Here is a 27242-nt window from a genome sequence, read left to right as displayed (position 1 = left end):
ATTTAGTTGATGCTGAATGGACCTTTGGTTGTACCTGGAGGGAATCATGAAACCTCCACCATACTGAGTTGTCACCTGGCATTCACTTTAATGGGGTGGAGGGGAACCCTCATGAATAAAAACACTTTTCTCTACAAGAAAAATTTTAATCCACGAAGTTAATTTGGGCTCAATGACTTTTCATGTAATATAAACATAGGTTTTGGTGTTCATATATTTTGCTTGTAATCCGTTTGTTTATTGTTCATTTGTAGTTTATTCATTAATGCTTAGTAAAATTTAAGAGGTGAAAGAAATAGGTGATATGAAAGTGTACATTCCTAATGATTAACAAAGTTTGTTTTAATTAATAAGCAGTCAGTTAATTAAAATTTTAAAAAGTATTTTTTCTTCTAAATCATGATTTCTTCATTCCCTGGTTTTGATATAACGTAATCATATGAAAGCTCTCTTTCTCTATTTGAACAGTTCATAGTAAACTGTGCAATGCATTGTTTCGGCCATCTTATAAGTGATATAACTTCGATTCTGCAGTGTATTCTGTCATACCAATTTATTTTCATACAAGTCTTAATTTTTTATGGCAGGGAAACAAATTAATAGGAATCATCATTCTTGTCAAGATTTTTGAAATACGTTTTCTGAGCTGTGAGTATATAACTTTCAGAAACAAATCAAGCTAGTGAGTCAAGGTGCTACGGTATTTTCACTCCAATTCAAAACTTCTAACCTACAGAGAATGTACAGAGTATATGAGCATGCCATTAAAAAGTTTTTCATGCAATAAAAGTTTTGAGATGTATGCGTTTCACCATAATTAGTTTAAATCTGAATACATATTTTCATAGTTCTTCAAAAAGAATTAAACAGTAATTTCAGGTGTTTTTGGGAGAACTAATAAGAAAATATGAATAAATATGCATAATTTAAATGTGTTTCCTGTGAATGACTTATTTTATTTTTTTGTTGCTACTCAATGCCTTTTCAATTTATTTATTTATATGCATTCTTTCATGAGATAATTAATAACATCATATTGTTACAGAGAAATATTTGTTGATTAACTTTTTATTCTTCCAAAGACAAATCAATAGTGTTAGTGCGGACGCAATGGAAACACCGCTCCACATAGCTGTTAAAGCCAAGCAACTTGCAACTGTGACTGCCCTGGTAAATATGGATGTGCGTATGGATATATGTACTGCAAATGGTGACACAGTGCTTCATTATGCTGCTGAAACTACCAAGGAAATTGTTCAAGTAGATACCATTGAGATTTTCATTATATGTGATTACATATTTCATTTTACATTTTATTTTAAGCAGTATGTGTGAGGATGATTTAATGAAATCCATTTGTGTTGCATTATATGAGTTAGTGTTAGATGATGGTGAATTATGTGACGTCACATTTTGTGTGATGAGGGCAAACCAATGAACAAACATGCATTAGTTCATTTGCATTACATGTGCTGTTTGTTCTCTAGATTGCGAGAACCTACTGGATATTATTCTGAATATGTTTAGTGTCAATCATTGAGTGTTGATTGACACTCAATGATTGAGTGTCAATCAGCTGACTCTAGTTCAAAACAGCATCCCAGTTGACATTTATTGCAGAATATTAGAGCAGGAGGGTCTTCAATGCATGGCACTTGTAGCCCACAGAGGATAACCCTAGGGATATGTGTCTAAATTACTTCAAACGAACACAAGTACATTCAGAATTCATTATATACTGTTTTGTTTAATTAATTCATCAGCTTGATTAACTAATTCATTCATTCATTGAAATTAATGCTTCGCTATCAATATCTGCAGAAATAATCTAGAAAAATATATTTCTGTAGGCTTTGACAGTGAAACCAGTGTCTGCGATCATCAATATGAAAAATCAGCAGGGTTACACTGCATTGCATCTAGCATGCATGAAGGATAATGCAGATTGTGTGATGGAGTTTTTGAAAGCTGGAGCCGATGTTAACATTTCTTATGATTTCAATGAGGAGGTGGGGCAAGATACAACTGACAGTGAGATGCCTATGAGGTAAGATTCTGTGTATGTAACAAAATTATTTTTTGTAAGTCAAAAAAGAATCTGAAGTCTGTGTTTCAGGATTTTATAAGATGTGCTATTTATTGTAACAATGTTAAAATTTCTTTCAGTTGATTGGCATCAATCATTTTTTTAAATATATTTTATATCAAAACTGCAGTCAATCCTTGTTAGCATGAAACTGGAGACTAAGGAAACTTTTTACACATCAATTGAATTTTATGTCATCCAGTGAAATTTGAAAAATACTTTACTTTGACAAAACCGCACACATGCTTTGCATAAACTGGTATTTCACCTTAAGAAAGTTTCGCTGTATATGAAACCATTGTTTTGTTTTCAGTATTTTAATCACAATTTGTAATGGTATAAATCAGTAGTACATATTCACTGTCAAACCTCATCCCCACAAAACTAGATAATGTGAAATACTGCTTTACACAAAGCCTATGATTTTTTGAATGAGACAAAGGGTTTTCTCATTTTATTGGATAATGAAATTTGGATTCAAAATAATTTTTCTCTTCCCTTTCAATTTTTTTTTAATGAGGTTTGACCAATAGGTATGGCAGTTAGTTGACCTGAAATTTGATAAAGTGGTAATATGTTTTTGTGTTTATAAATAAAATAAATATATAAATAATCAAAAGTTGGTTAAATATAATGTTATTAAGCCAATAATATATAGTTAGTATAAGAAAGAGCAACTTGCAAAATCTGACCTGGAGTTAGATTTTATTTCTGAAAATATCTTCAAAAATTAAAAATATGGCAGATTCGCAGTGACAAAATTTGTTGATTTGAGCAAGTAGATGAGACAAATGTGCATGAAACACTCAAATCCTAGTCATCATAGCTCGCTACTGAACATCTTTTGCTAACCCATTGACAATGTCATCAGAATTTTAATTTATAAGAAAATGATCAGAATGAGACTGGAATTGTTATATATGCAAAAGATATCCAGGATTCTCTGGCTTGCAGCATCACTGAATGTTGACTATTACATTAAAAAGTTGGCCTATCCTTCCAAGTCCTACAGGAGAGAAAGATCCACACTCACCAGAACTAGTCCAAACTCAAGTTTAGAACAGTCAAAAGTAAAAACTATTTACTAAATTTCATTCTTGTATCGTAAATTCATAAGATTTATTTATAAGTTTAAACTATGCATTCGTTCACAAACATTTATTTTGCTGTTGGAGTTGACTTTTTTTTATCATTTTGAAGAAACTCTTTCTATTCCTATCTTACCCATGTTAAATTCAACTCTCCTTACCTGATATTGTTTTACACAATTATTTTGTGGAACCAATATACAATAGAGTCTCTTTTCCATGCCCTGAAAGTTGGCATATAATTTTAGGCAATGGAATTTTTTTAACTTTCTTTTAACCTAAGAATTTGTTTTATTGTGTAATTTTGCATGAATGCATGCAATATGAGTTTGAAAGGAATTTTTTCTTCATCCCAAATGTGTAATGAATTTGAAACAAAACAAATGAATATAAAGATTCAAAGAAAATGATATCAGTGAAAACTCGCCACAAGACTACTTGATGTAACGAGAAATCTCTCTGCAATGGTAGTTTTTTGAATCTTGTTTGGAATTACCTTTAATCTAATTTAAAATTTTCTTGATACAGTGATATCCTTCCTTCACTGCAATATAATTCCTCTATAATAATCCCCCCACCCTAAACAAAAATGTTTATGAACTTATTTTATCATGTGTATATATTGTTTATAATTTTTGTGATTGTGTTTTTAATTGGGTTGCTGTATTTTTGCAATATATGACATCCATATTTGTTGTGGGCATCTTTTTCTCAGCGACCTCATTGGGCATCTTGCCTGTTGTGGCGTTGTATTCGTATTAGTCACATTTTGTGCAAAGACAAAGGTGTGATGAAGTAAACACTTTTTTCAGGCTCAAACACCTTATTGAATTTTATTAATTAACTAGTGTAACAAGCAAGCTGTTGACAAGAATGTACAGTAATACTTTTATTCATGAGACGTGAGGTTTAAGTTGTATTGAGAGACGAAGACATTCTCGAGGAGTTCGATTTTAATCTTCATGACGAAGGATTGTCGAAGGATTATATTCTGCATGCACTTTTTTTGCTATATCAGGATGAATACGATTTTGGTGTTCAAGCAGGAAAAATTCTTGCTGCTTAGGTTTTCAGTATACATGGTGTTTAATTTGAAGAGTCTAATAATTTTTATTCGTCATTTCAGTAATGCATGTTTTAGTAGTGACATATATAAGATACTTCAGAAAAAAATTTAAATGGACTTTATATAAATAAATACAAATACAACACCACAACAGGCAAAATGCCCAACGAGGTGGCTGAGTGAAGGAAATTGTGATTTCTGAGGGAAATTTTTATTTAAAATTATTTGTTCAACCAAAAAAGTTTTGGCAAAACTTTTAGTATTTCACAGAAAAATTACTCTTTATATTGCAGATATAGTTAGTTTTTAGTTCTGCTCCAAAAATGAAAGTTTGCTGCTCCAAAATGGATACGGGGTGCTTGCACCCCTGTACTTGAAATTGCCTAGATATACTTTAATTGTATATTTGCGTATTCATGAAGTTTCCTTAGAGCATTTACATTAAAAATTAAGTAGTTTATCCTGTTTTCAGGGCTAAACAAAATAATCCCTTTGAAGGTCATACTAATACCTCATATACTCATATAAAAAAGGATAAGTGTACTCATATAAAAAAGGATAAGTGATTACCTATAATTTTTTTTACCTATAATTTTACCTCAATTTCAGTTGAGGTACAGAAATATATTGTAGATTTATTAAATCGTTTTCTTCAACAGCATCAATTGATACTTTGTGTAAATGACAAAATTCCATTGTCTCTGCAACACAGTAAGGAACTATAATGTCAACTATTTTTGGAAATTTATTGTAATATTCTCCTTGCATTTTTTTTTTTTTTTTCAGGTCAGTGAGAGATGTGGTGGATAGTTATCCTCGTCAGCTGGACATAAATGAAATAAAAAATGGCGGTACTCCATTGCATTGGGTTAAAACACCAGAGGTAAATTTGTTTGGATTTTTTTCCCATATAGAATATTGTAGTGATTTTAAGATTGTTGATAATGAGATTTTATATTAAATTAGTACTGACACAAGACAATTTTTTTTCTTAATTTGAACTATTGTGTAGTATAACATTTCTGTATATTATAAATTATCTTTCTTAACCCTTTTATATCTATGCCATGATTATAGGATGAATACAGACTGTTTGAAAAGTTTAGCCACATTAAATAAATTGCAACAAAAGAAAACTACAATGACCCAGCAAACAAAAATCGCTCAAGATTCTTTTACACACTCAAGACTATATATGTATAGTATCAAATTTCAAAAATGTGAATACATACATACAGGGTGTTCCTCAAAGTATGGAAAATAATGTTTAAAAGTTCAGGCACAAACATTCTATGCAAGTTAATGACAGTGTGTGATTGGACGATCAAGATTACATGTATGATATAAAAAGCGAAAATATTGATTTCATCTCTAAATCAAAAATGTTGAAGTCACTGAAAAATCGAGGTTTGTAAATTGTAGAAGCTGTAAAAGGCAAGGCTGTTACAGAAACTTTGAATGTTTTGTAAATGGTCCAAATGAAGTATTTATCCTGTGCTAGCCAGTAATATAGATTTGGAGCCAAAATCATGTGGAAGGCTATGTACAACAGTTATAGTGCAGTGGATTGTAAGGATGACATTTGGTCACAAAATGCCTCTGCATCAGAAAAAAAAAATGGCCTTGGTCGTCACGAAATTATGTGTCAGCAATTCGTCCTCCAACCAAAGGTGTCGACCACATTATTTTTAAGAAAATAGTTTGCTTACCCTGCCAAAAATCCATCTTCAAAAATGTAAGATTAAACTGGCTCATAAGTCCATACGTTTATGAGCAATAAATAGTGACAAAGGTCTGGGATGGTTCATAGGGCATTTTACTTCAATAAACAGACCTTTTGCCTTTTAAATTTATATCGATTAGAGGGATATAAATGGGTATTTAAGCAAGATAGTGCCCAAATATACCTTCCCACTTCTACAAAGTGGTGGCTTTTATAGCTCAACTCCCCTCTTGTTTGGACTAGCAGCGCTAAGCCCGGACCTCAATCCAATAGAGAACGTGTGAGGCTATCTTATCGCAATCAGTCATCAAGGATGGGAATGATTGCCAAACTGTCGTGGAGGTGAAAGCAGCCATAAAGGCATCATGGTGGTGTTCTTTGTATCCAAGAAGTATACAAAATTTGGTTCTGTTAATGACAAAGAATGAATTTGAAGTGATTTGATGCTAAGGTAACTCTATAAATATGTAAAATATTTTGTGTGTGATCTAGGATCCTGGAAACGTTTTTATTCTATTCGTTCCTAAACTTCTGAAATACTTGTTTTCTTAATGCTTGGGAGCACCCTGTGTGTACTTATTTACATTTTCAAAATTTAATACTATGCAGCCTTATGTGTATGTAAGTAAATCATTTTTTGCTGTCATCTAGTTTTCTGTTTCTGTGCAATTTTCTTTCTGTGCTTAAACTTATGAAACAGACAGTATATACTTATCTCCATGCTGTTATCTCCAAATCATGATTTTATTGTAGACCATTGCCTGATATACTATTCCCTAACTCTCATCTTACTAATCAAATCTCTAGGTAATTACTCAACAAAATCAAAGCTTTAGAGACATTTACTGTATTTTATGATCGATTAATGCAAAAGATCAATAATATTTCAGAGGGTATTTTAATGTATATAAAAAGAAAATAATTCTCTGTTTTTAGTTCCAGAGTTCTTTTTGCTTAGTCCAAAAACTGATGGAAGAAAAAGATAGTACTCTCTGAATATATAGCTTTAAGTTTTAGAGATAATGTGGTTTTATTTCTTGTTAATATAGTATGATATTTTATGATAGCTCTCACAGAAAATGAATTGGGTCTATATTTATATGCTCATTTTTATGTATCATATTTCTAATTCCGGTCACTTTGCAAAGTGGCACTGATTCCTGGCCACTTTGCAAATATGCTAGATTTTGGACCTTAACATCTATATATATAATTGATTTTCTGTCTCTGTGTATGTTCTTTATACATACCTGCAATTTTAGACCAATCGTCTCCAAATTTTGCATGATACAGATGCATACTTTGCATTTTTACTTGCACTCAACTTGAATGATAGGCTATTTTAAAAGTTTGCTGGAGCTGGCAAATGCCCGAAATGGGCAAAAACCTGCCAGGCAACAATGGTTTGTCTTTTGGGATGTTTACTCTGGTTACCGTGGTTTCCACTTCAATGCTCCCAGTATATGGCAGCACCAGATATTATAGCTAGTATATACATATATTGTATATGTATGTGCATAAAGAAAGATGGTTTTCTTTCTTGCAGTTGATGAAAGCTCTTATTGAGTATGGTTGCAATGTGAACGCAAAGAATTTTCATGGAAACTCAGCACTTCACGTGATGGTTCAACATTCAAGATTGTCATGTGCTGTTACTCTTCTCAGTCATTTCGCTAATGTAGATGACCAAGGTCAGAATGGAAATGCTCCACTACATATTGCTGTAAAGGTAATGTTTTTAGCCTCTCAATATTTGTATATTTTATGTTGTTGATCATTTTCTTATCTCAAGAATGTATTTCTTTGCAGTGGGTATCGATTTTCTATGTATAATCTTTGGATTTTACGTTTAAAAACATCAGCATTTCTTAGTGTGAATTATAAAACAAATAGTTGCATATTATTATGCAAGTTTTTTCAGAGATTTGAATAAGGATGAGTATTTCTAAAAATAATTCACAGAAAAAATTTCTTTTCTAAAGTCACCCCTTCCATTCCTTAATATTTCATTATTTCTAATAAAGGTATTTCTAAGTTTTGACTATTTAAGGGGGAGTCTGCCCCCCTTCATATCCAGGGAAGAAACCAACTGAGCAGGTGGGGCCTCCCAATAATACACAGGAAAATTAATAACATGGGAAAATGTGGTGATTATATGTGCAACATTAGCAGGGGGAAAATTTATGAGACACCTATACTGAGCAGTGGATTCAAAATGATTGATGACGATGATACAGCCTGGTGGAGAGAAATTAAACTTTTTCAAAATTTCTTTGTGGAAATAAATTTTCGAAGATTTTGTTTCCTAAAATTGTTTTTTTTTTATACAAATACAAATACAACGCCACAACAGGCAAAATGCCCAACGAGGTGGCTGATAAAAAGATGCCCATAAAAATATGGATGTCATATGTTTCAAAAATACAGCAACCCAATTAAAAATGCAATTAACACAAATTACAAACAATATATACACATGATAAAATATTATACAATGCCCATAAAGATTACTTATGGTTGTCTTATTCTAAGAATGGATAGCTTCTCGATTTACCCCAACATGTTTATCGTATTTCTTTTTAAACGTGTCAATTGTGTTACAATTTACTACCTCCGGGGGTAAGCTATTCCATTTATTAACAACCCTATTAGAGAAAAATTCCCTGCGACACCATAACCTTGCATTGTCCCTCACCAATCGATACTGGTGTCCCCTTGTAAAAGCAGTTGATTGGCGGTGTACTAAAAGTTCATGGTCCATCCTATCCATCTCATTGAAAATTTTGAACACTTCGATCATATCTCCTCGACACCTGCGTTCATCCAATGTAAACATATTCAAAAAATGAAGTCTTTCTTCATAACTCAAGCCCTGTGTGCCAATAAGGACACGCGTAGCTCTTCTCTGCACCCCTTCAACCAAGTCTATGTCCCTCTGTAGGTATGGTCTCCAAAACCTTACAGCATACTCCAGTCCAGGATGAACTAAGCCTCGAAAAAGCGGAAGAATGACTTTAGGAGAACGCGAAGAGACCTTTTTGAAAATGAGACCAAGCATTCTATTCGATTTTTTGACAACCGCTGAACAATGTTCAGAAAACTTAAGTCGCTCGTCAATGAGAATTCCCAAATCGGTGACTCTAGTTGCATCCGGGATAGTGACACCATTCAACTCGTAAGAGAACCGTGGGTTGTTCGAACCAAAATGAGCGACCATGCACTTATCTACGCTAAACGTCATGCTCCATTCATTTGCCCATGCTGCAATCTTGTTTAAGTTGGTCTGGAGCAACTCCCTATCGCTTTCATTTCCGATTACCCCCATTAGCTTCACATCATCTGCGAATTTGCTAGTAATTCCATCGATACCCTGATCGAGTTTGTCGATAAAAAGTGAAAAAAGTATGGGGCCAAGGACACTTCCCTGAGGAACTCCACTTGTGACGTCTGTCCAACCAGAGAATTCCCCGTTCACCATAACTCGTTGCGACCTATCTCTTAACCACGATTCTATCCAATTCAGCAAGTTGCCCCCTATTCCAATCTCGTGTAAACGCTTCAAGAGTTTGCCATGTTGGACCCGATCGAATGCCTTCTGGAAATCAAGGTAAACAACGTCGACATTTTTGCTCTTACCCAAAGCCTTAGTCACGTAATCATAGAAGCAAAGGAGGTTAGTTACACATGACTTCCCCTTCCTGAACCCATGCTGATTATCCGACAATACATTATTCTCGTCTATCCACTTCACAAACTGCCTTTTGATGATAATTTCCAAAATTTTCGAGAGGGAGCTCGTCAAACTCACTGGACGATAATTAGACACCACTTCTCTACTACCCTTCTTAAATATCGGAACAACGTTAGCCAGTTTCCAATCTCTCGGGACGATACCCTCAGCAACACTACTCCTGTATATCTGTGCGACTGGCCCCAACAATTCATTAGCACCTTCCCTGAGAACCCTGGGATAGATATCATCTGGTCCTGGTGCTTTGCTTGCACATACATTTCTTAGAAGATTTAAGACCTCCCCGTCTTCCACTTGAATATCGTTGAGCGTTTTATTACCCCATGCAACACCCGTATATCGAATATCATTATCTCCATTAAAAACCGACGCGAAAAAGTCATTGAAAGCACTACACATGCCTACATTGCTCTCTACTTTTGAGCCTCCTATCGAGAGGGGGCCAACTGTCCCCTTACATCCATTATTGACGTATCGAAAAAATGATTTTGGGTCAGAGCCAATGTTATCTGCCAACCTAGATTCAACTTCCTTTTTACTATCCCTTATCGCTTTCTTCAACAGTCTTCTTTTATCAGTAAACAATGATAGGTCACTTTTAAATTATTACTGTGTCTTCCAAAAATTATTGTTCTGAGAAGTCTAGAAAAAAAATTGCTCCCTACAAAAATTTGCATCAAGATTTTGAAGTAAACGTTTGTAAGTTAAACATGTTTATTTTGACAGAATGTAGATCTTGCCATGGTACATCTGCTGATTACATTTGGAGCAGATGTAAACATTTTGAATAATAAAGGCGAAACTGCACGTCACATTGTTTCCTTTGAAAGGAAGGCAAACTACGGCGAAGTGATCTATGCCTTACATATGGTGGGCGCAACAAGGTGTGTCAAAAGCATGTATGGTTGTGGAGACGGTTGCTATCATTCTAGTGAGTTTAATGGCATTCCTCCAGAAAAGAATATCATCAATGAAAATAGCGAAAGTAAGTAATTATCGTTTACAGCTATGAATCTGTTTATCTTGAGTTCATGTACAGTAAAATCCCTCTTTCGTGGACACTCACAGGACAGAAAAAAAATGCATCCATAAAAGGGGGGGTGACCGCATCAGAAAGAGTTCCCGTTAAAGCTGTAAAATACATTATTAATAATAACTGAAATTGTTCTTTATTTGCAACTTAACGAAATTCTAACAATATGAGATGCCTTCAAAGTCATGATATTACAGAGTTATTGCACAGATACAAAATTAAAATTACAAAAGAAATATTGTGCAAAGTTTACATGCTAAATTTACATCTTTTGAAACAACAGATTAATCAATGTTTGGTGGGTTTTGCTGAGCATTCCATATGCTTCTCAAACATTGGCCACATGCAGCCCACAGGTAAGCTGTTGGCCACCTGTGGTATATATATATATATATATATCATTGGCTGATAATTTTTTGCTCCATATGTCGTCATTGACGAATCAATAGCAGATCCCACCACACAATCTGCCATCAATTTTTCTAACTATGAGTGAAGTGTAATGACTGAATAGTTGCAGCATTGCGGGCCTGTTGCTCTCTGTGGCAAGACTTTTTAAGGGAGAGAGATCGGCTCACATTCATACCTCGAAGTTGAGAACCACAGAAAACCAACTTCAGCCGACCACTACTGTGGTGACAATGGGGTTTGAACCAGGGTCGTCAAATTTGCTCCCCGGGTAGATACCCATTTCCCCCCCCCCCCCCCGGGTTGGGTTTTTTGGGTAAAATGGGTTTTTTTAGGGAATATTGTTTGTTTTCAAAGAAAATGTGTTGCTTTCAGGTTAAAATTTTAGTTCGAGCTTAGTTTATGTATTCCAAAAATTGCTGCATAGTGCAGTGTTTAGAATATGTATATTTTGAAATATTTTTTAATGATTTTTTAGGAACAAAAATGTGATAATAAATAATTTCTTGGAATCACAAACACCCTTTTTTATAATTCTTCTGCCTTTTTTATGTAAGCATTTAGGTATGAGATTCACATATTTAAATATGTTACAAGAAATCGCAAACAGAAAATTGTAACCCTTTTACAATTTTCTGTTTGCGATTTCTGGAATGGACCTTAGTTTAACAAATATACCTGATATATGTGATAAGCATACCTACAGAAATTTATTTATAATACACAATAATTTTACACACCATACTTGTATAAATAAATTGAAGCATCAGTGAAGAAGTAAACCAATGTATGTAAACTGAATTTTCATTCAAAAAATATTTTCATGTTTTTGCATTACTTTTTTATAAGTTTTATACAGGTACATCAGACTTTCATAACTGAAATATCAAGAGACAAAAATAACATTATCTCATAATGAAAAAAAAAATAACTGTGGGATTCTTGAATTGAACATTGGCAACGAACATCTTCAATTGAAACAATAAAAAGTATAGTTTTTCTTATGAAAATAACACCTAAGCAGAAAATAAGCCTTAGCTTAACTTTTCAAGATGCTCATAATATAAGCCCGACCCAGAAAATTTGCCTGTTAAAATCATCAGCCAGATGAAGGCATTCTGTAGGTCTGTTGCTATACATGGCAGGTTGCCTTGTATAAAGTGCTATTAATATACAATAATGTTATTGGCATTTGTGTTTAATGATAATTCAAGTTATTGTGTAGTTTTAAGTTCCCAAAAATGGCTAATTTGGACAAGTGGAAAACACCTCCAGAGTAATGAATCCTCAGAATGACCCATCTCCTCCTCTTAGCCAGATCATTTTTTAATTATCACTGCTCCTTTAAAAATATTTCAGAATTTAATTTAATGAAGTAGGGATATTCTTTAACAGTGAGGAATTTAAGAAAAAGAGAAGCATGAGACTTTAGCTCCTGAAAGTTTGGGTTCTATTTAAAAAAAAAAACCGATGGTTCTGGTTACATAGCTAAAAGGTTTTATTTTTGATGTATCAGGGCACTTTTGGATACATTTTCTGCAGGGTTTGAAAAATTTGGAGAAAAAAAAATTCAGGCATCATTCCAATTTCTCAGAATTTTCATTATCTCCAAATTCATTTATTTTACCACAAACAATCTTCTTGCTACAGTTCTGCATATAACTCAAGGTTCAGATACAATTACACAGAAGTTGGTGTGTTTGTGTGTGAACAATTATTCCCTTACTTATAGTATGGTCAATTTTATTGATCAAATATATAGTTTAACATTCACCAAAAATGCATATTTAGACATAATATGTGTGAGATGTACACATAAAGGATGTACATTAGGGTGGATCGAAAAAAAAATATTTTATTTGCAAATCGCTATAGTGCGGAAAAGTAGCCTCCTTTAATAAAAAGAAAAATGACGTAAAAATTTTTTTTAATCGATTGACTTCTTCCGGTCATGCATTGTACTTGAAATTTATGAAAATTGACAAAATTGAACATTTTTCTTAAATTTTTTTAATATTACTTAAAATTTGACGATCGATGTGCAAAAGTTTCTTATGCTTATTTCATGGTTCAATAAAGTAAAACAAATTAAAACATCATTGATATTCCAATGTTTATCGGTCTCACAATGTGTTCGGAAACTGGAATTGACCAAATTTTTGTAAGTTTCATTGTGCAGCTCTTCGCATGCTTTGTCAGAACAAAATGACCCAGAATTTACATGAAGAGGTGGCTGCACATCGAGTTCCACCTACACTCAATCCAATCAACCATCCAAAGTAGGAGAGTGTATAATTTACATTATAGTTACCAAAATTGACTAGGATTTACTGGTTTACAGTTTCTTCTCTTGTTTCTTTTCCAAGTGTTCACGTTTAAAGTCTAACTCTTGCACAATGAAACTTGCAAAAATTTGGTTAATTCCAGTTTTTCGAACACATTGCAAGACCGATAATTGAAATATCACACAATGATGTTTTAATTTTTTTACTTTATTGAACCATAAAATAAGCATAACAAACTTTTATGTACGATCGAGCATGTCGATCGTCAAATTTTAAGTAATATTAAAAAATTAAGAAAAATGTTCAATTTTGTCAATTTTCATAATCTTCAAATACTATGCGCGACCGGAAGATATCAACTGATCTTAAATTTTTTATATTGTTTTTCTTCTTATTAAAAGAGACAACTTTTCCGCACTATAGCAATTTGAAAATAAAACTTCATTTTTTTTCAACCCACTCTGTAGTATATACATGTTTAAGTTACAGTTACATATTTTGAAGTTGTGGGAAAAGGAAATTCAATTTTCCTCCCATTTTGCCCAAAAATCCTGCCTGGGCTGTGAGTGAACAATTATTCTATTTTATTATTCCCAATTTTATTAATCAAATACATAGTTTAACATGCACTAAAAATATATATTTAGGCATAATGTAAGATGTACACATGTTTAAATTTTTTTTTTTTGTGGTTGTGGAAAAAGAAAATTCAATTTTCCCCATTTTGCCCAAAAAAACCTGGGTTTTCTACCCGAAAAACCCACCGGGGCTAGGTTTTTTACAACCCTGGTTTAAACCCAGGTCCTCGCTCTGTAAGTTCGTCACTATAACCACTCGGCCACCACAGCAGCAAGGAATTTGACTGCATTTTCTAATTTATTGAAGGTTTCTTATGGCGAAGGATCAGCATTGAATGCAAGTTTATTTTTTCTGAGTTTTTCTCAGAGTGTTAGGCCGCAAGCATCATCATCAGGAGGTGTCTGTTATAGAATACTGGATTAAAGAAAACTTGTTTCTATCTACGAACTAGCAAAAATCTTAATTTAAAAAATGTAATTTTGTTGTGCATATGGAAAGCAGGGCAAAGTTATTATTAGCATTTTTATCATTTTCCAAACAGGGCAGATATAGGGGGCGGGCAATGCCCAGTGTCAATGACAGAGCCGACTGATCTAATGTATATGCACACATATGAATTGACATCATTATCATGTCCCCCCCCCCCCCCCCCCAGCCTTTCAAGTCTATCTCAATCTGTTTCCCAAATATTCGAAGGTACCAAGTTCCAAATGAATATGTAGATTAAATTTTACGATTTTGAGAAAATAAAACAAATAAAAATGGTTAAGTTCTGATATTTATATTAATATTTGTCATGGGTGTTCTCAAATAATGATCTTAAAATTATAGTATTTATCATTCTCAGTTTTTTTTTTTTTTTCTGAATTAATTTTAGTAGTGTGTTAGACGTATTAACAGAAAAATGTACATTTTTGTCAGGTTGAGAGAAAAAGCTCTACTTCAAAGCAGTAGTTAAAGGAATCTTCATTTATGTATCAACTTTTTTTTTACAAATCTGCAATAGACTTTAGATTCAGTTGAAACAGAAATGGACTAGATTGGATCTTGAATATTATATATTGATAAGAATGTAATGTACGCATATCAGATGAATATTACAGCTTCTAAACATATTCATAGTATGAGAAGGATAAACAAAAGTATATTTTTGATAATTAAATTTAAGTGAAGTTTCTTGCATACAAACATTTGTTTGCTTGTACATATAAACATACAACTATTTAAGTGCGTACCATTTAATTATCTTTCTAACATCACTCTTTTTTTTACATCACAATCTGAAGTATTAGCTACATTGCTTGAAGGTTTCAAAAGTAGCCACGATGGTCAAAGCAAGTGTCAGTGCAAATCTGAATCCGGTGCCGTGGGTAAAAAGTGCAGAGTACTCAGTCTTGATGGGGGTGGTATCCGTGGTCTGGTGTTGATCCAGTTGTTGAGTGAGCTAGAGAGGTTGCTTGAAGTTCCTATAATACAATGCTTTGATTGGATGGTTGGAACCAGCACTGGTGGTATTCTGGCGCTTGTTCTTGCATCTGGTAATTTTTTTTAGTTGTTCATTGGTTTATGCAATAGTATAATTATTTGTTTTTTGATGTGTAATTTCTATTATGTGATTACTTATAGGGCTTAAAATTTTATTGTTAATTTTTTTTTTTAATTTGTGTCCAAAATAAAAATAGATGGAAATAAAGTAATTTTTTAATACAGTTGATGTCACTTATTAAAATCATGAATAATGTTATCATTCAGGTGTTGTTATCACTTTCGCAAGGAATGGAACAGACAAATATGGTAACAAAAGGGAAAAGTTTGTTTATAGCTATCAAGATTTCTGTTATCAACTTTTTTCCTGTCCCAAGTTAGTTTTTTTTCCTGGGGTTTTCGCGCTTTTTTTAAAGCTGAGGTTAAACCATACTTCCTCCCCCATAAGTTATCTTCATTGCCTGCAGACTATGTAAGCAAGTTTCCCCCCACCCGTTGAACAGCATTCCCGCTTTCCCTTATTGGACCATACATACTGTTGCAGCAGCGGAGATACATTTCCTTATGGCACTGTGTTTGCAAGGAAGCAAATGAGAGTTTTAAAAAAACAAACTTCGGTTTTTTTGTCAGTTGAACAGAATTGAGATCCTTGTGCAAGACCTCTTCAAGGGATCTATGGTATGTACATTTAAAAAAATATTGTATAATCCTTATAAATATACTATAATATAAAAATTTTGTGTTATAACTCCTCGTTTGTATTCAACTAAAAATAGACATGATCTTTGCCTAAAAGAAAAAAAATATTTTGAAACAACATGCTAAATTACCGAAAATGCTTCAACGAAATGTAGTGGTACAATTGAAATAGACAAGCAGAACCAGATAAGTTTTTTAATTGTTCTCTTTCTTCATAAATACATATGTATAGGGAAAATATATAAATTATGAAGTGTGCTTATGAATATTAAGCAACATTTACTGTTAATGTTTACTTAACATTAAAAATTTTAATTTTGTTTTCTGTAAAAAAAAATTTCATATATTTATTGTTTAGATCAGTTTCAAAGCTGAAGAAACATTGCTAAGAATGAAACTCATGGTGACTAATTTATTCTAAACTGGTTCGATGAAATAGACATGAGTTATTAGTATTTGCGATATTGAGATATGATAGAGCAGTGTTCCCCAAAGTGAGCAATATCACTCCTTGGTGGGTGATGAAATGGTCCGGGGGGGGGGGGTAAAAGCTATGGGTATAACATAAGATCCTATGGGTTTACTCGCATTGGGGGTTATGAGAGAGAACAAATTTCTGAAGAAGGGAGGCGAGATGGAACAAGAAGTTTAGGAAACTGTTATAGAGGATGATATATTTCAAGGGTGGCCAACAGCTGGCCCATGAAATGATTTGTGCTGCCCCCAACAAGCGCAGTATATTAAGTTAAATTTGTGATCATTATTTGAGCTATTCGTTTCAACAGCAGTTTTTCTGATTTAACAAACTGCTAATTTCAAATGACAAAAGTAATTTAATAATTAATTAATTGATTTAAATAATGGTGCAGTGTAGCCTACAATGCTACAGCTGCTTAAAGAGAAGAATTTCGCTTCATCAACTTTTGCTTCTGTAAATGATGAAAAAAAAGTTTAGTCAAGATAATATGCCTGAAGAAAAACAATTGGAGAAATTAAAATTTTTTATTGTTAAAGTTGTGAAAGGAGAGTGATTCCAATGAAAAATAGATACAGTCAATTCTCAAAGGTTAGGAAAAATCAGTAGATATTCATTTACATGTATTAGGTTCCACAGCTCAGTAGTAGAATATTCATTTTTCAAGTTTCATTCAAGTTTCTTAAATACATTTTTGAAAAGCTGAACAGTCCAAAACACTGTGATTATTTTTTCTAGGAAAGTCCATCACTGAAACTCGATGCCTTTATTTCCAACTGAAGGATAAAGTATTTGTTGATTCTCGCCCATATGATTCTGAACCGTTAGAGGCTATATTAAAAAAAGAATTGGGACAAAATGCAGTCATGTCAGATATTGCATATCCGAGGTAAGGCTGAATGTTATCTGTCAGAGAAAATTTATCTGCAGAGGAGTAATGATATTTTGCCTGATAGGGGGAATAAATAGGATACACTATATTACGAAAAGAAACAAGTGATAAAGGCAAATAAAAAGAAAAACCATGAATTCCTGATGTTTTGACACACTATGGATACTACCTTCAGAGGATAAATGTAACCATTATCACTCTGACTAAGGATCCCAAATCTTAACTCCTGGTTGCTTAGTTTTTCTTTTGTTCACGTCAGAATGAAGAGCATGCATTGCATCTTGCAAGTAAATCCAAAACAGCATTCTGATTGGTTGCTTTGCGAAGCAGAGTTATTTGACTGGTCTGTTCTAATTTTCTTAAAATTCTCACTCAAAATTGTGATCAGTGGTGTTGATTCGTTATCATTGACAAATATATAGGTTTTTTAAAGCCTCGATATATATGAGCCTTCAAAGAAGCCCAAGTAAGCCAGGGAAGCAAAGTAATCCTTTAAAGCAAAATTTTTGCTTCAAAAGTGAATTTAAATTTGATTGAATTAGTTTTTATGTTGATTCTTCTCATTGGGCTTATTTATGCAACATATATATTTATATAGTATGTCCTCTGAAGATGGTACTGATAGAGAAGGGGTTGAAACACTTTAAGAGAATTTTTGGCTTTTCCGAGCTATTTGCTTGGTTTTTTTTTATTTTTTTATTGCACGAATTAGCAAAAGCTAATCCAGTCATTCAATAATCTGAAAGCTTAGATAATTACAGATGTATTGAAATTTGCCCACATAGTGTTTATAATGTTATGCATATTTTACACTATGATGGTTGAATAAATTTTTATTTTTTCAGAGTTATGCTGACTGCTACAAGAGCAGATAGAAAACCAGCTCAATTTCACGGTTTCCGCAACTACCCATCTCCACTAAGTATCTTGGGATGTGAGGAAATAGATCAGCTCAGAAATATCCCAATAACTAAGCCTGAAGGTAACAGATCCCTCATGTGCTTCATATAGTTATGGTGTAATTTAAATTACAGACTAGACATAGGTCGCAAATTTTATCTCATTTTCTTCCTTGCAGAACAGTTGTTATGGCAAGCTGCTAGAGCTACTGGCGCTGCCCCCACTTATTTTCGTCCCACTGGACCTTATATTGATGGAGGCCTTATTGCAAACAATCCAACACTAGATGCGATTACTGAGATACATCAATGCAATAGCGCTCATCTAGCTATGGTATACATATATTTCCTTACCACATAATTTGTGATCTTTAGCATATAAACATGTTATGCATCATTAAATATGCTTCCATTGATTTTTTTTATACACACACCTATATTAAAATCAAGGAAACAGAATTATAAAAATATTATTAATTGAATCAAGAATAGATAAAACTACTCTTGCTTCTATGCTTCCATGGTTGGGTTTTATTTAACTAAAAATAACAATAAAATAGTAGTTTGTATTGGGAGAATCTGGGTGCATGTGTGGTGTTACAGTAGTAGGTAGGGCTCGGGGATCCATGATGTTCTTAAGTCAGCCATCTCGTTGGGCAATCTGCCTGTTGTGGCGTTGTATTTGTATTGTATAAATACATATAGTGATACCTTGGCTAATGAAGATAATTCGTTCCATATTCACATTTCTCAGCTGAAACACGACTTTCCATAGATCTCTAAGGAAAATTGTTTAATTCGTTCCGGGTATGGCCCAATATCCAAGGATACATTTTATAAAACACTAAAGAAACATTATAAAAAAAGACAAACTGACTGAAATGAACAGCTTCATAATTGGATGAAGAAAAATTTACAAGATGAAAAACTGAAGATCTTTTTTATTTCACACCATGTTCATAACCTAGTCAGGTTCATAGGTGTCCTCTTATGTTATGTGGCTAGCTTACCTCTGATATGCTGATTGCGAAAATAATTTCCGACTTAAAATGTCCAGACTGTGCAGTTTGATGCCAATTAAGAGTTGAATTGAAAGAACTGTGCAATAAAAACATTTAAGTCTAGGCTTTTATTTTCTAATGAATTTTTCACTTTGATTAATCCTTTATTTTACTTGAAATTGCTCAAAAGCTTTCTTGAAGAGAAATAAAGACTATATGGCCATAGCAGCGATTGGGCATTGCCCCCCCCCCCTCCAAAATGTTAGAAAGTGACTGAGATTTTTATGGGAAAAAAATAACACAAAACAATAGATTTAACTCTCACTCCCCTCCCCAAAATAAATGCCTGGCTACAGCCCTGATAGAAGCATGTATGGGAAGTGATTCTGAGAGGGATGTAAAATAATTGTGCTCCAAAGGCGGTAATTCTGATTACAATAGCACTAAAATTCAGCTTACAGCACTGCTGTGTTATGTGAGAATGCATCCATGTCACCAAAAATTATCATTAGCCAATTTATATGCATTAGCTGAGGTAGAAATATGGCAAAAAAATTCTTTGTTAGCTTCTAAAAATTCATAAGCCGAGAGATATCACTTTATATTCCGAAAATATATCTTCCAATCTATGATTAGCTAAATGTTTCTATTTTTGGCACAGGGACACCCAGAAGAAGTTTCTAATATTAGCTGTATTGTTTCCATGGGTACCGGAAAGTGCCCTATTATTCCTGTTGATACAATCGATGTCTTCCGTCCTGACACTTTCTGGGGTGTGTGCAAAATGGCTCTAGGTGTGACTGCTCTCGGTCAACTGCTTGTGGATCAGGTAACACATTTCATATAGAATGTAGATTATCATATTATGTATGCTAATGTACATATTACCATGATTAACCCTCTATCAGGTGTAATGGATCAAATTGGTGAACTTGGAGGCATTATGTGAGTTGTAAGGAAGTATCCCAAAAATATTGTGCAATAAATGACAATTTTTTCCTTAGAGATGTCAGTCATTGGTCCCACAAATCATGGATATCCAAGGGTGACCATAGTTCACTCAAACTAAAGCAGAACATACAGCCAATCTATTGTTAAAAAAAAGCCAGATTGCTTCCCATTACCAAAACCAAAATTATTCCAAACAAAAATAGCTGGTTTGAGACCAAAAACTACACGTTTATTGCCATCACCTTCTCTTTATTTGGCATTGTCATGCAATGTTAAAATTTGAGGTTGAATAAATACTTATTCTAAGGATATACTAAACATGTTCAAGTATAGTTTCTATATATATAGTTTTTCTATCAAAACAAAAAGTTGTAGTACATGCACCTGCTTTAAGTCCATTATATCTAATCTGATAACTTTTTGATTGTGTGCGATAGAGGATTAAGAATTTAATTTGGGTGTGAGAACTATAATTAGCATTCAATATTCTGTGACTACTGAAATATCTTATATTTAAGATATGGCAATTTCATAGGAATATGATGAGTGGTAGACTACATTGACAAGTTTATTGATTCATATATTTTCCTATTTTTAGGCAACTCAGACTGACGGGCAAGTGACTACTCGTGCCCATTCCATTTGTGATATGTTGAACATACCATACTTTCGCCTAAACCCCCAACTCTCAGAGGATGTAGCGATGAATGAGACTGACAACAGAGTTCTCGTAAAAACTCTATTTGAAGCTACTGCATATATGAGAGGCATGCGTCATAAGTTACTAGAGTTGGGTGAACTTTTACGTCCTTGATAGTAAATTTGTTCTAGTAATGTTGTTTTATTTATTATTAAATAAGTTATTTATTTTTTGAACATGAGAATTGACTATCTCACCATACTTGTTATGTTCTGAAATTGATTGAAGTAAAATTTTCGAAATCAGAATTGTCATTTTTATTGTTATGTTTGAAATTAGTGTTTCGAATGAAAGTGTAATTTACGATTAGAGAATCAAATGCTACCGATTTCCATTTTCATGTTGACTAGGTTTGTTATTTTAGTCACAAATCTAATATCAGCCTTTTATTCATAGTCATGTCATTTTTCATGTGTGAAGAATCTAAAAAAACAAATTTGTCTATATTTTAATACTAAATCTAAAGAATAATGGAATAATTTGGTTGACTGCATTTTTTCCATGGCTGAAAAAATTGTGTGAAGGAGAGCAATACAGACTTTTTGTTTTTTATTCAATCTGTATCTCCTCCCCTTAATGCTTCAGGTAAATTCTTCAGAAAGATCATTCAATATGATGTGATACCTTTTAGATTCATTGTTCTCTCTCATAATTTCGTTAAGCAACAAATAATTTTAGTGTTATGTCTGTATTGTAAACCAAGTTAGTCAACAGTTGATCATGTGAAACTGATCCTTCTATAATATTTGATATCATATCTGGTTTGTACACAGCTAGAAAGTTTGTAACATAGAACTATAGGTCATGAACCAGAATTACGCAGTATTTTGTATTTAACTTTCTTAGGCATAATCAATCTTATCTTAGGCAAGCCTTTATTCGAACAAGCACCAGTTAACTTTTAACAATACATATTTTTGAATTCTGTCCATATTAACTCACATATGTAACAACCAAACCTGCAAGTGTCTTAGTGTGGATAATCTAAGAAATAATTTCATTCTTGTAAGATATCTTATTGCTTTTTGAAATAACTTGCAGTAAATACAGATATGGATGAATATATTCAAGGAAATTTGGCCAAAAAAAAATTCTATGAAAAACTGAGGCTGAAATTGAACACTTTTGCCGACTATCTGTGTAACAACGTTTTAAAAATTTGAAGTTACTTTTAAAACCTACTGTTAAGAAAATAACTAGTGGATAACAATAAGGGTATAGGGGACTGCTTGTGACTCATGTCCCTGATACGCCATAATCAAAATGTACTGACTGAATAATGTTGGGGAAAAAATTATGGAATCAAACAGTGTTCTATCAGAGCCATTTTACAGAGTTATCTACCTAGCAACAATTTCATCATTAATAAATGAATTAGAATATGATTTGTATTTTGACCACACTCTACACCCAAGCTCTCACCTAGTTGTGAAAAAATTTGGGGAAAACACTGAAATACATAGGCTAGGGCCCAAAATAACACACATGGCAACAAAAGCATTCCAGTACACAAGATATCTCTCTGAAAAGAGCGGGCAGACCTACAACACGATACTTGCATATCACAAAAATTCAAGCACTTACCCTCTTTACTTCAAAATATGTATAACAGATGGCAACACCAGCCGAACACAAAACATGCATAATTCTGACAACATAAATATGTTAAGGTCATGCATGTACCAATTTGTTATAAAGTTCACGGGGGAGTGTGTACAAGGTGCATGTACAGTTAAGTAGTAGTACACAAGATGTCCTGTGGAAAATGCAAAGTTCTTTGAGCTTTCAAAAAAAGTTTACAAAACAATGATAGAATACAAGCATTGAGCCTATGATTATCATTTGAATGACTCATAATACCTGGGGAAATTAACTATCACAGTATAGTGCCTTACTGGATTTATTCTGAATCTTCAAATAGATTAGATATAGAGATATTTTGCTAGAGACAGCAAAATGCAAAAGCAAATAAATAGAAAGACAACAGTGTTATCAATAAACATTCATTCAAAAGGTTTCAACCTTTTTTATCAAACAACAAGCAATGTTGTCATGATGAAAACAATGTTGCATGGAAAGAAAAGTACCCATTTATAAATCTGACATATATTTACTTTTTGAATGAATATGCTCAAAAACCCTATCATAATGGTGATCCTTGAATGAGGTATCAATTGATATATTGTGCATACAAAATCGAACACGCCCACATCAACCAATATATATAATCAACAGGTTGAAAAAGCGTAGTTTACTTCACATGTTATTCGAAATTTCAAGGGTTTCTCAAATTTAATTAAACTGATACAGCATTTTCTGAAACAGGCAATGTTTTCCCGTGAAATACACTAGAGGGGGAGCAGTAGAAGCTACAGTACAAGATTCTCCTAGATTAGCTTAGGAAGGAGGGTACTGAAAATTTTTTCCTGAAAAAAGGTAGTAAGTCATAAAAGTTTGAAAGACTCGTCTAACACAGTAAAATCTAGTTACTACATGCAAACCAAGGGAAGCATATTTTTGTCGGCACTAACAAAGTAGCATTTTAATGGTGAAGGTTGTTAAAAATGCTACAAGACATATTCTTAGCATTAATGCATCACATTATATACGCTATTTTTAGCTGAAATGCTAAAATATATCAATAAGACAGCGCATGCTTTTGTGCTGAATTATGTTTTCCTTAAGAGTAAGGGCTGATTATAGAAATTGATTGAACTGGAAACACCATGTCAGTCTTTGAATTGAGATATTCTTCACTGAAAGAAAAGCCATGATTCCCAATGCAAAGTATTCCTTTCACTGAAATTTTGTCCGCATTATCTGAGATGTGTACAATGAATGATATTCTTGGCTTTTATCGTTCATACCAGCGAGATATATATGCATAAAATGGAGATGCAGTAACAAGAGTTCACTGTAGATACTAATTTTGTTATAAACATATTTTGTCAAAAAGTCAAGGTTTTTACTGGTTATAATATTTAATCGTGAAACGAATCATTGCAACTACATAATTATCCATTGTTATGAAAGTCATTGTCATTAAATAATACATTATGAATTCCTGTGTGAAATTCATTGTATGTATATTTCTAACTTTAAGCTTTTGACAACAGGTTTTTAACTTTTGCTCTTACAAACTGTTTGCCTCTCTTTAGAGTATCAAGTAATCAAATTTACCAAGTGTGTCAGAGTTAAATATTGATATAAGTTTCAGAAATGAAAACCTCAAAAATTCTGACACTTTTTATGATGCACATATAAATATAAAGCCCAAATTGCATACTTTCCCCAACGATACTATCTCCTATTTCTTCAATGGAATTTTTATGAAGATTGATGTTTAAGAAGTAATTTGGTTATTGTCATTCATAGAAGCAATAATTCAGCTGGTATATAGAAATTTCAATCCTAAATGTGATATTCTATGTGATGGATACATTTTTCAGCAGAATGTATTCAATTATAAAAAAAAATTAAGGATATCATATGTCAGCGTTCAATATCAAGTCATATTCTAGTCTACGGAAAGTTAGAGAAGCAAAATATTGAAGACAAAAACTCATGTGTATGCATTCTATATTTTATAGCATATTTGTGTTTGTAAGTAATAAAGTTTATTTGTCATTTATGGCTTTTTCTCCCCTCATTTCTGTTACAGAAAAAAATATTTTTAATTTGTGTTGGTGTTCCATGAAAAACTGAAAAGTTTGAGATCATATAGACAGTCAAAGCCCAGATATAACAAACTTGCACGAGAGCTGGAAAAACATTTGTTATAACTGATACACAGTAAGTACTCGAGTTTAAGAGAAATCCACCTAAAGCAGCATTTTTCAACCTATGGTTGGCAAATATTGGACAAGAGGTCTGTGGACAGACTTGAAAATTTAATTTGAAATGAAACAATTACTCAAGTATGTCACAAATAATGATATTCACATAGGTTTGAATAAAATTTCAGACTGATGTACTGCAAGTCAGTAGTGACGACAGTTCCCTCTTAATGCATGGGCCCACCCGAGAACCTCAAAAGAAAAGGGCCTCGTAAAGATTAGATCTGAGTGAAATTTTCTAGGGTAAGCATGTAAATTTGCCTGGTAGGACCTAAAAAAAAAATCACTTCACCCGAAAGCCTCATGATGTCTTAAGACCCAAACTACAGCGCAACCAGATTTTCTAGAGCCTACTCAGATTTTATTATAAGCAGGCTTGACTGTATTATACTTGTTCTAAAAAATTCAGAAAGATTTGTTCTCATCACATTTTTATTATCGTGATTCAAAAATAGTTTTACGCTGGTGTTTTATGTTAAGAAATATTCATTTTAGATATACTAAATATATACATAATTGATTGTACATGCAATTTATTGTATATTCATAGATTTTAATTTTTTTTTTCAAAACGTGTTCTAAAATATAAACAGAGTGCATAGGTAACAGGGCATATGGCATTTTATTGGCAAACTGTTGATCCTAGAGGCATAATTCCTATTAGAAAAAGTATGCAAATAACGTGTAATACTTTGATAAGTCCTTTTTGTTTCAACTGGCTGTATAGTTATTGAAATAAAAATGTTCACTTTTTATATAGACATGCTGTACTCAAGCGCCCAGTTACAAAGTTGTTTCCTTGTCTCCAGATTCCAACAAAAAAAAACATGTTTCCAAGTGGAATGTTCACTGAGATATTTGAATTCGAAAAATAGAGGAAAGTTGGAGAAAAACTTTAACTGCGGAGAGAAAAAGGTTTACCATATTTAATGTTTTTTCCCCTAACTTGCCTTCATTTTTTTAAAATTCAAATATTTCAGCGAATATTGCACTTGGAAGCGCAGAATTTTTTTCAGCCTCAGAGATGCCTCTGGACTCTAATTTACCTGGGACCCCAGGTTATTTGAAAAATCTGGGTCCTTTTTGAGTGAAAGTAAGTTCCTCTCAAAAAAAAAAAAATTATCTTGAAAAAAATTATGCCCTTCCCCCCCATAATTCACTGGTATCTCTATGAATTTTCTTCCAGCATGCCCCAGGTCTTTGATCACCTGCTTATATTTCTTCGTTGAGACTGAGCGGTGGGTCATGTTCTGGGTAAGAGAAGAAGGTATCTGTAAATCAAGTAATTCATTTCTCCCTTTCCTCCTCCCCCTCCCCCCCCCCCCCCCGGAATCAAAAATTAAAAATATTTTTGTAGAGAATTAAAATATTGCAATAAGATTTCTTTTATACTATCTTTGAAGAATTAGATCCTTGTACCCCTCCAAATGCCGATTCTGCTTACACACCCATGATTTTAGCGATGCGAAACGGTGACTACCACATAGCAGCTAGAAAACTGTGGATATTTAAGGTCGAGTTTTGACAGTCTGTTTTTTTCCACGATATCGGGAAGGTTTTACAATTTGAACGGGTATTCCAATCCTTTACGATTTTTAAAAAAAAATGTGCATTTGCAATATTATAGGAACAAGACAAATTTACACTGTATAGACATGGTCTTTGAATGCCAGCCGATAGCCGCGAAAGTACCGTAATTTCCTCTATATAACTGGAGGAGAGAAAATCTGCAGGGTAATAATGAATCCAAAATTTGAAACTGCTGTACACGTCCCCTCATTTATGGAAGTAATTAGAGATCCCTCATCTTATTCTTCAACAACCCGTGTATATATCAAAACAGTACAGTGTACAAAGTAGTAAAACCAGTTTTTCAAGGTCGCGCGATCATGATACACGGTGGGAAAAGTGTTGGGGAGAGGGTTTTCTCTCTACCTTTTTTGCTTAGAACTAGGAAAGAGCGTGTCCCGGAGGACGCGTGAACAAAATTTTTACGCGTAGTTTTCCGAAATTCTGGGTATTTGACACGTTATAGCGCATCAATGGCATCTCTGAGCCTCAAGAGAGACATGGCAACAATTTTTTATTTGGGTTTTTTAGGACGGTGTTTGTATGAAAAGTTACTTTTTTTAATTTTAATAATTATACAACCTTTTGTAACGTGAATGACATATCTGAGCAATACACATTATTTTGATACTTTTTTCTAATTGGAATTATGCATCTAGGATGAACAGTTCCCCAATAATTCAACGTAAGAGAGAGAGGAGTTGGCTGCACCCTGT

General features: G+C 33.3%; 1 protein-coding gene across 1 annotated transcript in view; it reads left to right on the top strand.

Moving 5' to 3' along the window:
• The window catches only part of iPLA2-VIA (calcium-independent phospholipase A2 VIA), a 35131-nt gene extending 10379 nt beyond the window's left edge, over positions 1-24752 (top strand). The window contains exons 4-14 of the mRNA XM_089236259.1: positions 1083-1260; positions 1851-2047; positions 5027-5123; positions 7510-7692; positions 10441-10699; positions 15306-15557; positions 17417-17567; positions 18416-18552; positions 18649-18803; positions 20132-20299; positions 21020-24752. Coding sequence (XP_089092385.1) covers positions 1083-1260; positions 1851-2047; positions 5027-5123; positions 7510-7692; positions 10441-10699; positions 15306-15557; positions 17417-17567; positions 18416-18552; positions 18649-18803; positions 20132-20299; positions 21020-21235 — 1993 coding nt within the window. The 3' untranslated portion in view covers positions 21236-24752. The remainder of the gene's footprint in view (positions 1-1082; positions 1261-1850; positions 2048-5026; positions 5124-7509; positions 7693-10440; positions 10700-15305; positions 15558-17416; positions 17568-18415; positions 18553-18648; positions 18804-20131; positions 20300-21019) is intronic.
• Positions 24753-27242: the final 2490 nt, after the last annotated feature.

Source organism: Pholcus phalangioides, unplaced genomic scaffold (genome assembly GCF_987345545.1).
Source record: "Pholcus phalangioides strain wild (caught in Gottingen) unplaced genomic scaffold, Ppha-v1.0 ptg000009l_1, whole genome shotgun sequence".
In the NCBI taxonomy this organism is placed as follows: domain Eukaryota; kingdom Metazoa; phylum Arthropoda; class Arachnida; order Araneae; family Pholcidae; genus Pholcus; species Pholcus phalangioides.
The sequence above is the reverse complement of the archived record's forward strand: the minus strand, read 5'-3'. Positions and strand labels throughout refer to the sequence as shown.